At 34.3% G+C, this 15,666-nt stretch overlaps 1 protein-coding gene across 1 annotated transcript; it reads left to right on the forward strand.

The window, feature by feature from the left end:
* The first annotated feature begins 430 nt into the window (after positions 1–430).
* LOC105834065 lies at positions 431–14,559 on the forward strand. Its single transcript, XM_012676278.3, has 5 exons — positions 431–1,539; positions 4,145–4,262; positions 10,077–10,193; positions 10,989–11,491; positions 11,780–14,559. Exons 2-5 carry the CDS (start codon positions 4,152–4,154, stop codon positions 12,276–12,278), a joined length of 1,230 nt encoding a protein of 409 aa, XP_012531732.1. The 5' UTR covers positions 431–1,539; positions 4,145–4,151; the 3' UTR covers positions 12,279–14,559.
* Positions 14,560–15,666: the final 1,107 nt, after the last annotated feature.

Here is a 15,666-nt window from a genome sequence, read left to right on the forward strand (position 1 = left end):
CAAGGCATATATCATTACTTAATATTACGTATTGTCTGTAAAAGGATATCTCTGGAATATTTGCGTATAATATGGTCAGCCAAATAAAAACATTTATTAAGAAGAAAAAAATTATTTTACTGCTAGATTTTTTACTGAAACAACAAAATTATTTTAATAAAGTCATCAATTATTAATGTTAATAAAATTAATACAATGCAAGAAAAAAATAATTTGTGACAATAATATATATTATTTAAAAAATCAAATAATCTTATCTATTTCTTTAAATAAATAGTTTTGCTAGATTATTTAAAAGCGTGTATTTTTTTCATTTTTAGTAAATATTATTAAATCTAAAAAAATATTTTTTTCTCTGTAGATAAAATAATGTAGAATTATTATATAGTTTTGACTATTTTAATGCTATAATAAAAATTGAAGAGTTTTTTTCAATAACCGACTTAATTGATAGAATATCTACATTGATGGATATAATTTTCTTTTTCATAGTAAGAGAACGATGTCGACTGTTTTAGAAATTGATCCGAAACTACACGGCTATTGCACTTTTTTTTAATAATAAGTTTATGACATGACCTATGCAATAGCTGAATCTGCAATCCTGGCTTCTAATGCAACTCTTTCAGAGGGGTAGAAGTAAAATTGCTCTGCAATTCTGCTAATAAAGGGAGCGAGCAGGATTCCAGAAATCATGCTTCTCTTATAATCATCATTGCAATAATGCGTGCGTATACTATTGTTTATCCTTTACAGAGCATTAGCGATTACATGTTTTATATTTTTATATTCTCGGGGGGAAGAAGAGATGAAGTGAGGTAGGGTTAACAGTCACCAGAGTCGAGTGTCAAGTCTGTAAATTCTGTCGCCCGTAGACATAAACTTGACATTCGTGTGCGTGTCGCTTTTAACGATTTGTCTTGTGCCACCTTTGTAGCTATAATTACGAACTGACTTTGGCCCATACGCGCGTTACAGCTGTGCATCTCGAATGGGATCGGTGAAATTATCTACGTTATGACGGCCCTGCGAGGGAAGACCTTCTAAGGGCGCTGACGGTTTGAACCGCGGCACTGGCGGCGCGGCGCAGCGCGGCGCGACGTCGCGACGCCTGCGCGCCTTCAGGGCGACGGCGTTCGGTGCACGTAGGGCGACTCCGAGGTAGCAGTGCGGGTTCAGGGGGCGGCGAGGGTGGGTGCGTTCCTCTTCCGTTGGAACTACCCCTTGACAACAGCCCGCTTCACCATTCTCAGCCTTGTCGTCGGTGGTGGCGGCGGCGGCGGCGGCGGTGGTGGTGGCGGCGGCGGTGGTGGCGGCGGCGGTGGCGAGGCTCTGCTCCGCTCCGCTTCGCTTCGCTTCGCATCGCAACACCGCACCGCCGCGGTGGTCCCCACCGAAATCTCGTGTGCGCGATCAATCGGACTAGTGGTGCGGATCAATCAACGATCCCGGGTGCGAGACGTCGCCGTCGTCCTCCCCGCGGAGAGACGGATCCACACGGCGTGCTCGGATGTGAACGACAGGCTGCCGCTCGTTCAGGTAAATCGATTAAAACGCGCGTACACGCACGCGCCAATTTACACATATGACCGGCAAAAGATCAGTCCAAGATGTGGGCGGTCGCCAAGGTGCGAGAGACTAGAGTCTATGATGTACATCAGGATCCGGAGCCTTTTTAAGTCGAGAATTAAGAGGGAGGACCGGCAGCACGGTATACCGCTCGCGGTCTCGTGACGTACCGCCACGCGCCGCGCCGCGCCGCGCCGGTACGTATCGAGAGTACGCACTTGCACTTCATCTCGGAAATCTTCTACGTTGTCGTCAAGCAACTCGTCAAGCTATCGGCTCGGTTATTTCTCTTCGCGTTATCGGTTATCGGTGCGTCGTCACAATTCCGTTACGACGCCGTTATGAGGATCACCTACCTTGCTAATATTTGACACACACACACACACACACACACACACACACACACACACACACACACACACACACACACACACACACACACACACACACACACACACACACACACACACACACACACACACACAGAGTTTACCCCCATCAGTGATTATCGTCGATAGGCTATTCATTTTTGCTGTGGTGCGAATAAACTCTCGCTGTTTTAAATAACGATAAAACGATAAAATTACGTCGTGCAGATATGAGAAGTAAGTCATTCGAGAAGACAATTTTATACGTTCAGCTGAATAATTTGCACAATTTCATATGTAACAGCACGAGCAAATACGTCGATTAATGATAAAAATGTAAAGACAACAATAGGAGATCCTATCGTGACACACTTAGAGAAAAGTTTTTAGTGTTTGTGATTATAATTAAATGTTAGGATAATTATGGGTAGGACAATTTCATATTTTTATATACAATTATTATTTCCATAATGTTCAGTAATAATAATGTGTAACATATTCACTGACAAAAAATGGTTATAATTACCAAAATTTAAACATATTTAATACCGAAAATGGTTGTAAATTATGTATTATTCGGTGTCACCTATATTATTATATTTAAATGTAAAAGTACAGCCGTAGTTCTAACCGTAATTATTTTAATATTTAGTTATAGTCACAAATAATAAATATTTTTTTCTCCGTGTACTTTTCTAAATAGATATAAGTGATTATCAATCGGGAACTCGTTCGCACGTATCATTCGCATCTCGAGTGATATATGTATAATTTTTATTATGATCCGAAACTATCTTGAGAGAAAAATATTCAGTATTTGTTGTGATTGTAATTAAATATTAAAATATTTATGTTTAAGAGTTCTATGTTTATACAGAGCTCATACAATAATATCAACTATAATTATAGTTATTAATATTAATAATTCTATAAGTATAATATTAATATAGCAGCAGTTATAAAAATAGAGCTCCTAGTTCTAATTATTATAACAATAAATAATAATAATAAGTGTTAAATATTGTTCTCACAGTGCAATTTCATTATTTATTATTTAACTTATTATTTCATTTATCTTTACAATTAACGTAAAGTGCTAATTAATATCTGATCTTTTTTTCTTGCTAATAACGACAATTGCACGTTTGAATGATTGCGAACTTGCGTATCTCATGAATAAGTTGCGGCATAATCTTACGAATCTAAGTTCGCGCGTCATTAAAACACACAAGAAACCTTACTCTTCAAGGAAATTTTGCTCAAGGTTTGGCTGACCCACTAACGCATAAATATCGTCGGCATTTCTTGCGTACCCACATAAAATTGTATTACAAGCACTCCCATTATGTGAGAATGTTATAATATCGTTTAATAAACACGTTTAATAAATTGCAATGTGTAGGTGTATAATTACGTAAAAAAAAAAGAACGAATTAACTTTTCGATCAAATTCATAATTATTTAATTTCTAATTTCGAGGTTCCTTCATATATCACTTTATATCGATAGATTCTTATTAGTTTTCAAATGTTTTGCTACAAGTTTTACGATTAAGAATTACGCTTTATTAATAGTACAAAAAGTCTTTTAGTTTAGATTATTTAACATAAATAAATATTAACTTAAAGTCTAGCTAAACTCTGGTGTAAACTAATACAAACGATAATCTAGGCCTTAAAAAGTTCAAGTTACAAAGCTTTCGTTAATAACATGCATTAACGCTAAGCTCGTTAACAAACTGTTCGTGCAAATTTATAATTATACATAATATTCTACCGATAAGTATCAATCTCTATAGAAATTGAAACCAACATGGCGATAAATAAGCTATGTCACGTGTCTTCGTTAATATCATACGACTTTTTTTAAAATTACTGTGCACAAGTGATATAACATTTTTTAAGTTAATCTCATATTAATCTCTTATAAAATTAAATTATCGATTATGTCGATATTACATCCCAGTAAATGCCTCTCCCTCATTACATGTACATTTTTTTTCTTTCTTTTTGCAAGAGGGGTTATTCAAATTTTTATTTCATACTTTTGAAGAGTGTTGATTGGTTCTGAAGGGATACTCTTTCACTTACTGACAGAGAACTGTCAAAGGGCAGCAAATCAGTTTCGGAATTTTCAAATAATGAGTGAGATTTACATTCGTATCGTGGGTTTACGCGCCATTTACACAGTAATCTGTCGGTAATTAGTTTCAGCATGGAGTGCCCCGAAGCGGTAGAACGAGGTCGGAATTTTCGTCTACTAGCCGAAGAGGAATTATCTAAGCTCTTGGATTTTCTTACGGAATATTTGCCTGAATCGTTAAAGGTACGTATTATTACTCTGTATATGCTATTATTCATTTCTTATATTACAATTAATAATATAATAATATAAATCTTCCTTATTTATGCTATTAATATCAATTTTTTTTTTAAATAAGCATGGTAAGGTCAAAAGTCTTACTAAAACAGTATCCTAAATACTAAAAATTTCAGTTTTAAATATTTTTAACTATAAAATATAAATAATATCATTACATAATTGTATTTAATTTTATTTAAATTTTTAAAAAGTCTAATTATTGTTATAACATTAAAAGTACAACTTCTAATTAAATAAAAAAAGCATTTCAAGTCAGATTTTTGGTATTTAACACTGTTAGTAATTGGACCTATATATTTATGTTTCTATGTAAAATGTTTCTAATAAAATAGTACACGGCACAAAAAATTATTTAAAAATTATTGAGACATATCGTTATCATTTTATTTACTGGGAAATTCTATACATAAGCCTAGAACGTTCTCTGTGTTACCTGTTTGATAAGATTATCTTATAAATTACAACGCGTGTTCAAATTACAAGCTATAAAGTGTCATCAGCTTCTAATTTGATGTTGATGAAAGCCGAAAAAGTATTATAGAAGAGCAAACAGTTTCCGACGTCTAGTAAAGAGGGCAAAAAACATAGGGAAGACATAGAAAATGTATATAATGATGCAACCGAAAAGGAAATCATTCTTAGTGATAAAATATCTTGAAAATATATAGTAAAGATTTTTTTTACTATAAAATGCTTTGTGTCTATGTAAGTATACATAATATTTCTGCCAGATTTTTATAGTACGTTGCGTCGCGTTTTTTACGAAGATACTAGACCATTAAATAATATCCTGAGTTCAGTTTTTACAATTTTGATTTTTTTTTCAAGATCAGCATTATTTAAATTTTTCTCAACTATTAATTTTTACTTTTTTTTACACAAAATATTGTTATTGTTACCTTTTTTAGAGTTATTTAAATACAATAAAATTATTAGTAAAACATTTGTCTTTATTTCAGTTTAAATTAAAATAATTTATTTTATCCAAAACTTTATATGTAATATGTAATAAAAGACTATACCATGGACATAACAAAGTTCTTAAATTGTTTTTGGAAATTGATATAACTTAAAAAATCTTTATTTAAATCTTTATTTTTATTTAATTTTGAACATTAATTTGTTCAACAAGCCTCCCTCTGTATATATACTTTCAAAAATTATTTTAAAAGACTAACAAAAAGATTTTCTTACGTTTGCAAAATTAAAGAAGGAACGAAAAAAAAGTATATTGTTTCCAGCAAGGGTTAATTATTTAGCGTGTAAATTGGTTCCCGTCTATAAACGATAAATTGAACGATTATTTTGTTGATCAATAGGGCAATCAAAAGTACAAAAAGTGACGCAAATTTGCAACACGGAAGCCAGACTAATATCAAACCCATTATTTTGCAACCTTCATAATAAACGCTCTTGTTTCCGCATTTCATGCGCTGGCTCTTGCGTTTTACTCGATGTAACAACAATGTCTCGGAATCGATATAATTCAGCATGCATCATGAGATCATATATTTAGCAAACTTCCAGTTCAGCATAAAACGTAAACTTCTATAAAGGGCATATGTAACCTTGGGGTTAACACGTGAGCAAACCAAGATTAAATTTATAATCTATTTCTTGCAATTTTTCGTGTATTATTTAATGATTTGTATCACGAAAAATTGCGTGTTATCGTGATCACGTAGGGATAAGTCGGTTTCCTCGAGGGATCAGTTTCACGCATTAAAGGGATAAGATTATATCTTGAAGGAAACAATGCCCGATCCGTGTCGTAAGCTAGTTCGTAAGCTTCCCTAAATTAATCCGAGTGCTGATAGTCGTTTCAGTCAAAGTTGAGATTGTGTGTGATGTACGCATCACATGACATACGTTTAGTTTCTATGTATATATGATAGCGAAGTTATATCGATAATATTAAAAAAATGTCCAAACGTTTGTAAAATTTAATTCAGTCAGTCAGTAATTGTAAACCATGCAATGTTTACTCAACTAAAAAATATATAACAAGTTTAATCGCTTCTTGTATCGATTGTTAACATTTTAAATTTTCGATTGTTCAACATAATGTAACAAATGTGTTTTCACTTAAATAGTCATGATATAATTTATGTTTTTATAATTAAATAATTAAATAAATAAAAATAAATAAATAAATTTATAATTAAATAAAACTTTTCTTGTTTTAATAAGAAAAACTATAACTATCGATGTATCTTTTCTTCGAAAAAAATTTGGAGTTGTGCGTGTGTTTTATCTACGATATGTAAAAGAACTATAAAAAGCATATATTTAACGACTAGATAAAGATAATTGTATATGTTTTATCAGTTTTACTCCGCTTTTTTATTTTTGTTATGCTTCAACATAAATATCAATATCTTTCCCGACTCTATTAAATCTAGGAGCTAATGTAATAAAAATTAATTATTTTTTTATTAAGTTAATGTGGGGAGAGATAGGGCCAATTTTATATCTCAGTTTAGTATTGATGTTCGACATATTCCTTTTGCCAATTTCAATATATAGTATTGATAATCTATTGGTTGGCAATATACTGGCCAGTACTCTTATCCAGTACTGAGCCATATATTTGACTAGTACTAGCATTGTTATTTTAATCCTGGTTCAGTACAGAACCAATACTGAAATATGAAACTTTTTCAATATAAAATTAGTACCTCGCCAAAATTCAATATCTGGTTTAATGTATTCTATTCCTCCTTGGCTGCCGGACTATGAGTGTACTAACTCGACAAGCTTTCCTTCTCCCGTTGTTAAGAGAATTAACGTTACGATGCGCGATCATGCTATCTCAATCAAAAAACTATCTCGTGTAAGGTGTGTTGAAATCAAGGCCAGGGTCGTCGCTTGCACACGTTGTCGTCGTCGTCCTCACAGTATCGACCTCGTAATCTCGTAATTCGCAACTACTACGGCATCCGCGATTTTCTCTATTAGCATATATGTGTAAAGTCTCTCCCCTTCTGATGTTACTCCGAAAGGAAACTTCCTTAACGGTATCGATGTTAATAATTGCAAGCACACAACAGCGCTGATAATTTTAACGTTATCGTTGAAATTTAAATCACATTTAAGTAAAAGCTACAGCGTTATGTGCCCCGAGGAAGACGATGGGTTCGTATTATCAATTTATTGATTCGATTATATAAATGGTCACGCTAAAACCCTAGATATTTTCGTCCTGCGGACAGAGGAGCACGCTTATTTGCAACATGAAAGGTCACGAACGCTTTTCAATCAGAGAGAGTATAGTCGCGCCACAAAGAGATATTGTTCAATTGAACGAGGCTGTCTCTCCGGCTTTTTCACTGTCGCGCCATATATTTCTCTCCGGTTTTCTCGTCTCAGCAGGGAGATCGTATTAGACCGAACCGGTCGACAGCAATCAATCGTGGTGCGTCAAGCGAATTATTTATAGAAAAACAAGCTAGAGACATGCAAGTGGACACGCGAGCGGTCAAGATCTCTGTACTCGGAGGGGGATGAAAGAGGAGGAGCTGGAGGAAAACGTATGCCTCCCTCCTCTCCCCCGCAACAGGATTATGCGCGCGGACATTGATATTATCGTGACGATCAATCATCAACGAACTTTGACGATACGTTGCATGCAAAGTGCATCGATTTACACGTACGGGGCGACGACGAAAAAGCAACGGCATTACGTTGCGTCAGGATACACGCAACCTTGACCTCTGAATGTACCTTTCCGCCGTATGTACGTTGCAGGAACCAGTGTCTGCGGTTTATTCCGGGATAAACTGCAGGGCCTGCGCACAATCATTTTCGTGTTGGCTTGCTCTAATGGTGTACGGCACGGCGCGGCGTCGTTGATTCTTTCGAAATCGCTCGTTCTCTCTCTCTCTCTCTCTCGCGTGCGAGATTTTTAAAGCGCAATGTTGCTACTTTCATACATCCAATACGTATCAAAATTGTCGCTACACATGTTTCAACAACACGCGACTCGTAAAGGAGGCGCATACGCGAAAGCTCCATCCACTTTAATAATTTTGAAAGAATATGTGGGCGAATAAAACATTAATCGGTACTGAGAAAAATCAAGCAAAAAATGACATCAATGATACTCAAAATCTAAGCAACGCTTTATATTAATGGAAAAACTTAGTATTTGTGACTGTCAATTTGATTTATTGATTTATTATATAATTAAATGTAAAAAAATAATTATAAATGAGTTATTTTCAATTTTAACTATATTTAAATTATTGTAACTACAACCTTTTTTTTAATATAACATGCTGCATATTATTATTATTATTAGTATTATTAACACATTATAAAAGTAATAATTATAAAAAGAGGTTGCTATAACCAGAATTATTTTAACATTTATTTATATAATCATAAATACCAAATATACTTTTCAATAGTTAAATATTTATGCATTCATCATAACGAATATTTGAATGTAATATAAGAAAAACACGGCGATATGCAGGATTCTCTCGTTAATTAAAGTAGAATAATATGAGATATCAAGTTGGTTTAAATGTTCAATAATTAGTTTTGAAACCAGCTATGCTTTGAAACACAAGTTTACTTGTATCTTTTTCATCGTCAATATACATCATCATAGATTATACATATACATAAAATAATGATCTCGTGCAATATCTGTGAAATACTTACCATATTATTATCCATTGTGATTTTACTTATGACTTTCATAAAATGATTTAAATATGAGTATTTGCTTGGAATATGCGCGCCAAATATATTTAATATGATTCACATGCATCTCATGTTATTGATTGATAAAATTTTATAGTTTTTATAGATATTTTTATCAAGTATCTCACTGTATTTCTGAATACATTATAACAAAATTTTAATAATAAATTCAATATTTTCGAGAAAAATAAAAAATGTTTAACACATAATTCTTATAATCTGTATAAAAATAAGGCGATATAATTATTTAACTTGACGTCATCTAGATAATGTGGAAAGTCAAAAGTAGCTATCGTGCAAAAGTGCAATTACTTTTATCGATGTTTCTTATCTCTTCAACTGTGTTAGCCTGACTACTTGCGCTCTATTACACTATTCTTGGGTAAGATTTATGTATGCTTGGTTTCGCTCGTTATTTTCATCCGGTATATCCAATTAAGAAATTCTTTGAGGCAACATAAATACGTAGAAAGCGTTTTATTCATTTTAAATGAAACGTACTGACTAATTCAATTATTTATAAACAACTATTTCTGATTAAAACAGAATATTCCTCTTATAAGATAAGAATTTTTTACACACACACATATTTTATGTTATGTAGAAATGAAAGAGAACTGCATATGAAAAATCAAAAGTAGGACATTGAGTAGCTATCCTAAGTTCAATGAACTAAGCATTGCCTTTGACTAGATTCCCCATCCACTCTAACTCCCCCCCCCCCCTCTCTCTCTTTGTATGTGCGTCTTTTAACTTTCTTAAAAATATTTATCCTTTCATTTCAGACAATAGACTTTGTTATTTATATTTGCGACGTACGCAAATATAAATAAATTCTTTTATTCATTCCAATGTAAATTTCACTTTTAATTTCACGTTTCATGAAAATAAATGTAGTCTATTTTAATAATAACTTTTAACATTAATTTTTATTAACTGTACATTATATTAATATTATTATAATTAATAATATAATAGTAATTTACATTATTCAATTAAAAGAAAAATGTTACTATAAATATGATTGATATTATAATTTTTTTGCAGTTTCAACAAACCGTATTAACTTATATGCGAGATAGAGTCTGGGAATTTCATTTCTACGTGGCTAATGATTGGCCCGAAGATGCAATCTGCTTACATTTTCCTGGAATGACATTATCTGTAAGTATAAATTAAATTTTCGCTTTGATTTAAAGAAAGAAGAGTTTTTTTGCAATCTTAAACAAAAGTTTTAATTTCTAATATTTTATTACTTGAAATAAGATTTCCGCTCACTTTCTTAATTACGATGACATTTTTTTCAGTACAGAGTGTAAGAGTGTATTGGCCTACATTTCATAGTCTTGGCTATCCGCCAAATTTCACTCCGTCTCCCCCTTTGCTCTTTCGTGTCGTAACTGATGCGACTCTCTTATCGCTAGTTTCTCGATTCCTTCGAAAATAACTTCATTTATACTTTTTAATTAATTACCACCTCTGCAGCACCATAAATTCGCTGTTGGTTATTAGTTTCACGTACGTAACGCAGTTTCTTGAATTTTATACTGAGCCAAGAACCATACATTTTCTTTGACATTTAACATTCCCCGCATTAATCCGCATTCTTATTTCGTACCGCGGGCTCATCGCGTTAAGCGATTATAAGTGCACGCGAGTATTTTCCGACACGCATGTAAATACAGACTGAAGTACAAACATTAGCTGAGGCGAATCATAATTTCAATCTTAAAAGTAAAATACATATATATCACTAATGTACATCATCAGAGTATTTAATCTGCTCCTCCAGCAGCTCCTGCAGGAGAAACCCGCATACAAATTGTGACAGCAAATAAATAAATAGATCGTAAAGATTTTATGATCTCGCAAATCGTTCATGCATGTGCATATCTATCTTACGTAGCCTTTTCTTTATACCGATGGAAATGTTAATCGCATCTTTTGTCATGTTTTTAGCCCCACGGTTTGGTGTACGAGAGCGTCGGTGTCTTCTGTCCGAACGATCGATTGGAGCTGCTTCGCCTTCTCCGAGAGGAGGACATTCTAATAGACTGGTCGAGACCCTTGTACATTAATTTTGTTCATCGTGACATTGCTGAAGAGTTAACGCGTCTTTACGAAGGTATCGGCACCATCGAGACAGTGGTAGGCGATGTCTGTGCGTGTGACTTCAAGCAAGAGGGGGAGAGCCATCAGGAGGTGGACCAAGAGTCCGACTCCGATGTCCAGGTGCGACCTCTCAAGGCCGAGCACGCCGAGGGGATCCACGAATTGTATCCAGCGAATGATATGGAGTGCCACGAGATTTTCCTTCGACTTATCAGAACTCTACCTGCAGCAGGAGTATTCGCAAAGGGTAGCCTGGCCGCATGGATGGTCCAATCCTATTACGGAGCTATGTTTTCCATGCAGACCAAACCGGAATATCGTAGGAAGGGTTACGGGACAAAATTAGTAAGGTGAGCAAGAGTTTGTGAACTTTAATTATATTTATATTTAAGAAAAGTGTTTAATTTTAAAATGTATTAAAATATTTTATATTTGTCTCGTTTCTTGAATGTATATAGTATTTGTAATTAATAAATAATGTCCTTGACCAGAGAAAGAGAGTAGTTGTATCGCTTAATTTTTATTGATGCTCCATCCTGAATAAGTTAAAAAAAAAAGCATTACATTATATCGCGCATTACATTATATTGTTGCGCACACGCCGATATTACAATGTATGTGTATGTCTGAAATTTTAGGTACCTGACAAAACGCGTAGCCGAGAAAGGGTATTATCCGTTTGTAGTTATACGTCCAGAAAATGAAGCTAGCCAAAACTTGTACAAGAAGCTGGGGTTTAGACGGCTCTACCAGCTCGTTCGAATGATCTTTACACCTTTCACGTGGCAAGAGAGTGAGAACGACGCGAATATTCTTAGGGGTAACTTGGACAACGCCGTAAGACAGCTCACGATCGAGCAGAGGGTAATAACGGCGTTACACGGCGGTCAAGAGAGAAGTGAGGAGACGATAGTGAGGAATCCTGCGGGAATCGCGGAAGACGAGTCGATTGTAGACAAGTCCGAAAAGGGTGAAGAGATCGAGGAGAAACTCGTCGAAACCATCGAGGAACGGTCCGTAGAGAGGATAGATGTCGCGGACAGCACGACAAAGGAAGATGCGCCGGAAGTTGTGGAAGTTAATGGCTCTTGCGACTATGAGACGGATGCCGGGAGTGGTGGTGGTGGTGACAACTAAGTTTCTAGGGAACGTTTATGCGATAAACGACGGTCCATAAATTTACGTTTTGTTTGCTCGAAGACACGGCTCTTCGCCGTGAGACACTGATAAATAACCGAGTATTTAAGAAAATTACAAACACGGAAGAGTTACGAGTGTCCAAAGTTTTTAGAAATGGTATACGTAAGACACTTGGTCTATATAACTCTTTCTTAATAAGTCATTTCAAATCTACTTAGTTCGATAGATATGAACGTCCATTTATAGATAACAAAATGATTAAATACGAATGGTATTCAATAATGATTCACAGTGAATGATATAACGTATTATGAATTATTATCGATGATACATTTGTCAACTATACGAAACAAAAAACACAACGGTATTACACGAGATTTCAATTTTACTGACTTACAATGACACGATATCTGTATACACCGTGTGTGATGAGGAGCTGCATTCTTCGAGCGATAGAAACGAAAGAAGAGAGACAAAAATAGAGAATATTTTAAGAGTTTTCAACATTACGGCACCGCGTTCGTGCGAGGCTTCAATATTCATATACGCGGAAATAAAATTCCTCGTATGATTCCTCATATCAGACTCTTTCCAAAACGTCGTGAAAAATCTCAGGTATCGAATAGCTACGTACTTTTCAGTTGCCAATGTTATACCTCGTTAAAGTCTATCTTGTATTGTTCTCCTATTATGTTGGTAAATATATAATTTGAAGAGAAAAAGATGTTATCAATGATCCATCACAAAAATTCGCTCAAAACGCTGTCTGTTTAATATATAATCAAATCTTTCCAAATAAATTATATAGAATTGTCATATTATATGTTGTTGTTGTTGACCATTTATGTCTATACGCATTTCCTCCACGCGTTTGTTCCACATTTCTCGCCCACTTCGCTATTACTATTGATAAAGAATATACATTGCATCCTGTATAACGTATAATTGTAATACTATGAATAATTATCTGAAGATTTGCGTAATCGTATTATTTTCTACGTCATTGAATTGCGTAAATTACAATTCTATATGATCTACTGATTTCTAGCTATTTGAAATATAAATAGACTTTATTGTGCGAGATATTTAGACTAGACTGCTCCGTGAACTTGTAAGTCTAAACCGTCACGAGGGCGGCGAAGAGCGCACTAATCCTTATCGAACGCAAAGATCAGAAAGTCTGCGGGGTGACTCAAACTGTGATTTATAATTTTCGTGTATAAAGTAGACTCTCGAGAGAAAAATATTATGAAGCCTCGTGCGATCTCGACACGCTTTTCTCGATATAGTAGAAGTAATTTGCTGTGTCGGTGCAAATACAAATTGTGTGTGAATTTTTAGAACAAGTTTATCACACCGATCAATCTTTTACACATTCCTCAATATGCATATATTACTCCATAATTTATAGATTTTATATATCTATCTCAAAGTCACATAATTTCGTTAGGAAGGAAAAACGCTTTGCTACGTGATTGCGGGAAATTGACGAGTACAATTTCCGTACGTTTTACGCACCGTCACAGCAATTACCTTAGCGTGCGAGTTAATAATGATAATATTAATGATAAAGATGAATAGAGCATAATTAATATTATTATTATAATAACGGTTATACATATATAAATATAAATATGCGCAAAAAAAGGGAGTCCGATCGGATCGGCTCCGTTCCTGGGGAATTCCGAGATCTTAGATAGCCACTATTTGTATAATTTTTTCTACGTTTCATAGATAGATGACTTATCGATAAATATGAGACGGGTAACGCGTAAGAAATCTAATTCCGAATTTGGGAACGGAATCGAGGCGATTGTGCGACTCTTTTAAGGCTCCCCAAAATCCCTCGTTTATTTTTGATTTTGATTATAGCGGGGGCCAGCTGTGATACTTTACTCAATCTACTTACACCCTGGTCGTGGTACCAAATATAGTGTCTAGGCGAGGATCAGCCATTGTTGACGGCGTTAGAACTTGACGAATTCCATTTATCTTTTGCACGTTGTGTTATATCGAAGTCGATTAGATTACAATCGGACAAAGAGAGAGAGAGAGAGAGAGAGAGAGAGAGAGAGAGAGAGAGAGAGAAAAAGGAAGCTCGTATTTAATGTTCATGTTGCGCAAGCAATCGATTCGATTAAAATCGTCGATGGCGATCCGGGTGTTAACGAACGGTACAACACACATCTATTTTCGTAATTATTCATTTAATTTCTCTGAGATATCTCATTCAGTATCAAACTGGATATACAAAATAAATCAAAGTCACATGTGTGTATTTAGCGTTCTCGATCTTAAGATTACAAATTTATTAAGTTAGACCGCTTATATCTTTATTTTTTCCGCAGTGAGCTACGATTGAAGAGGAACTGACCATTACGGAAAACTCAAGAATCTCAGTCATACCTAATTGTGTCAATTAAAACCTCTAGTGTAACAAACATTATTTGTAATTTCGTTGTCACACAACGACTTGATATAAAAGTGACGAGTTTCGATCGCTTCGTACACCTCTCGCTCAACACGGAGTTTCCCTCTGGAGAAAATATTCTCTTTTAGAATTATCTTCAAAATGATAGTCGCGAGACAACATAGATTTGGAAGAAATTTTTCTATACTTTTACTAAAATTTAGTCAAATTTTAATAAAATTCTTCAAGGTCCTTGTCCTACGACTGCCATGGTTTTAAAGATAAACTCTAAGAGAAAATTCTCTCCATACAATCCCGATTATAAAGCTATATAGTCTCGGTACAGGTGTGGCCAATATAGTCTCTCAAGCGTACTGCAATATCTGCAATAAGGTTTATATAGTAAGAAAAAGTAACATTAGGAATGCCGTTCAAAATAACATACTACGCATACGTATCGCACAATTGAGTTTTTCGCAATGGCCTTAGTGTCTGATACAAAGGTTTAAGAAGGTTCTCCAGTTTTCTCCTAATATAAAACTTGATAAAATAAGTTGATGATAATACATAAGCATACCTGAATTTTTTTTAATTTTTTGACCGCAAAATTTTTAAAAATAACTTTCTAATGTAGTTTTAGAAGAGAGAGAGAGAGAGAGAGGGGGGGGAGAACATGAAATTTTATGTTATGTTATTTCGTGCAGGAGTATAAAATATTCCTGAATTTTACAATGTTCTTTAAATATAAAATTACAACAATGAAAATAAGATAAGATGGTTCTTATTACATTTAAATTTCTATTATATAAATATATTGTTTTTCAATTCTTTCCATCAATGTATTATAAAGAAAACAAAATTTTTATAACAAATTATCGTTTTTATTGCCTAAAATCTCTATTCATGATTTATTATACTAAAGATGACAATGTCGAAGAATTGTGTTTTATATATATATAAAGCCCACGTGAAATT

The sequence above is a fragment of the Monomorium pharaonis genome, chromosome 1, assembly GCF_013373865.1.
Source record: "Monomorium pharaonis isolate MP-MQ-018 chromosome 1, ASM1337386v2, whole genome shotgun sequence".
NCBI lineage: Eukaryota > Metazoa > Arthropoda > Insecta > Hymenoptera > Formicidae > Monomorium > Monomorium pharaonis.

Excerpts from the sequence above, each read along its gene's own strand:
- LOC105834065 (XM_012676278.3), top strand. The coding sequence starts at position 4,152 with ATGGAGTGCCCCGAAGCGGTAGAACGAGGTCGGAATTTTCGTCTACTA. Across the intron at positions 10,194-10,988 it reads TTCCTGGAATGACATTATCT|CCCCACGGTTTGGTGTACGA; the intron begins GTAAGTATAAAT and ends TCATGTTTTTAG. Across the intron at positions 11,492-11,779 it reads TACGGGACAAAATTAGTAAG|GTACCTGACAAAACGCGTAG; the intron begins GTGAGCAAGAGT and ends CTGAAATTTTAG.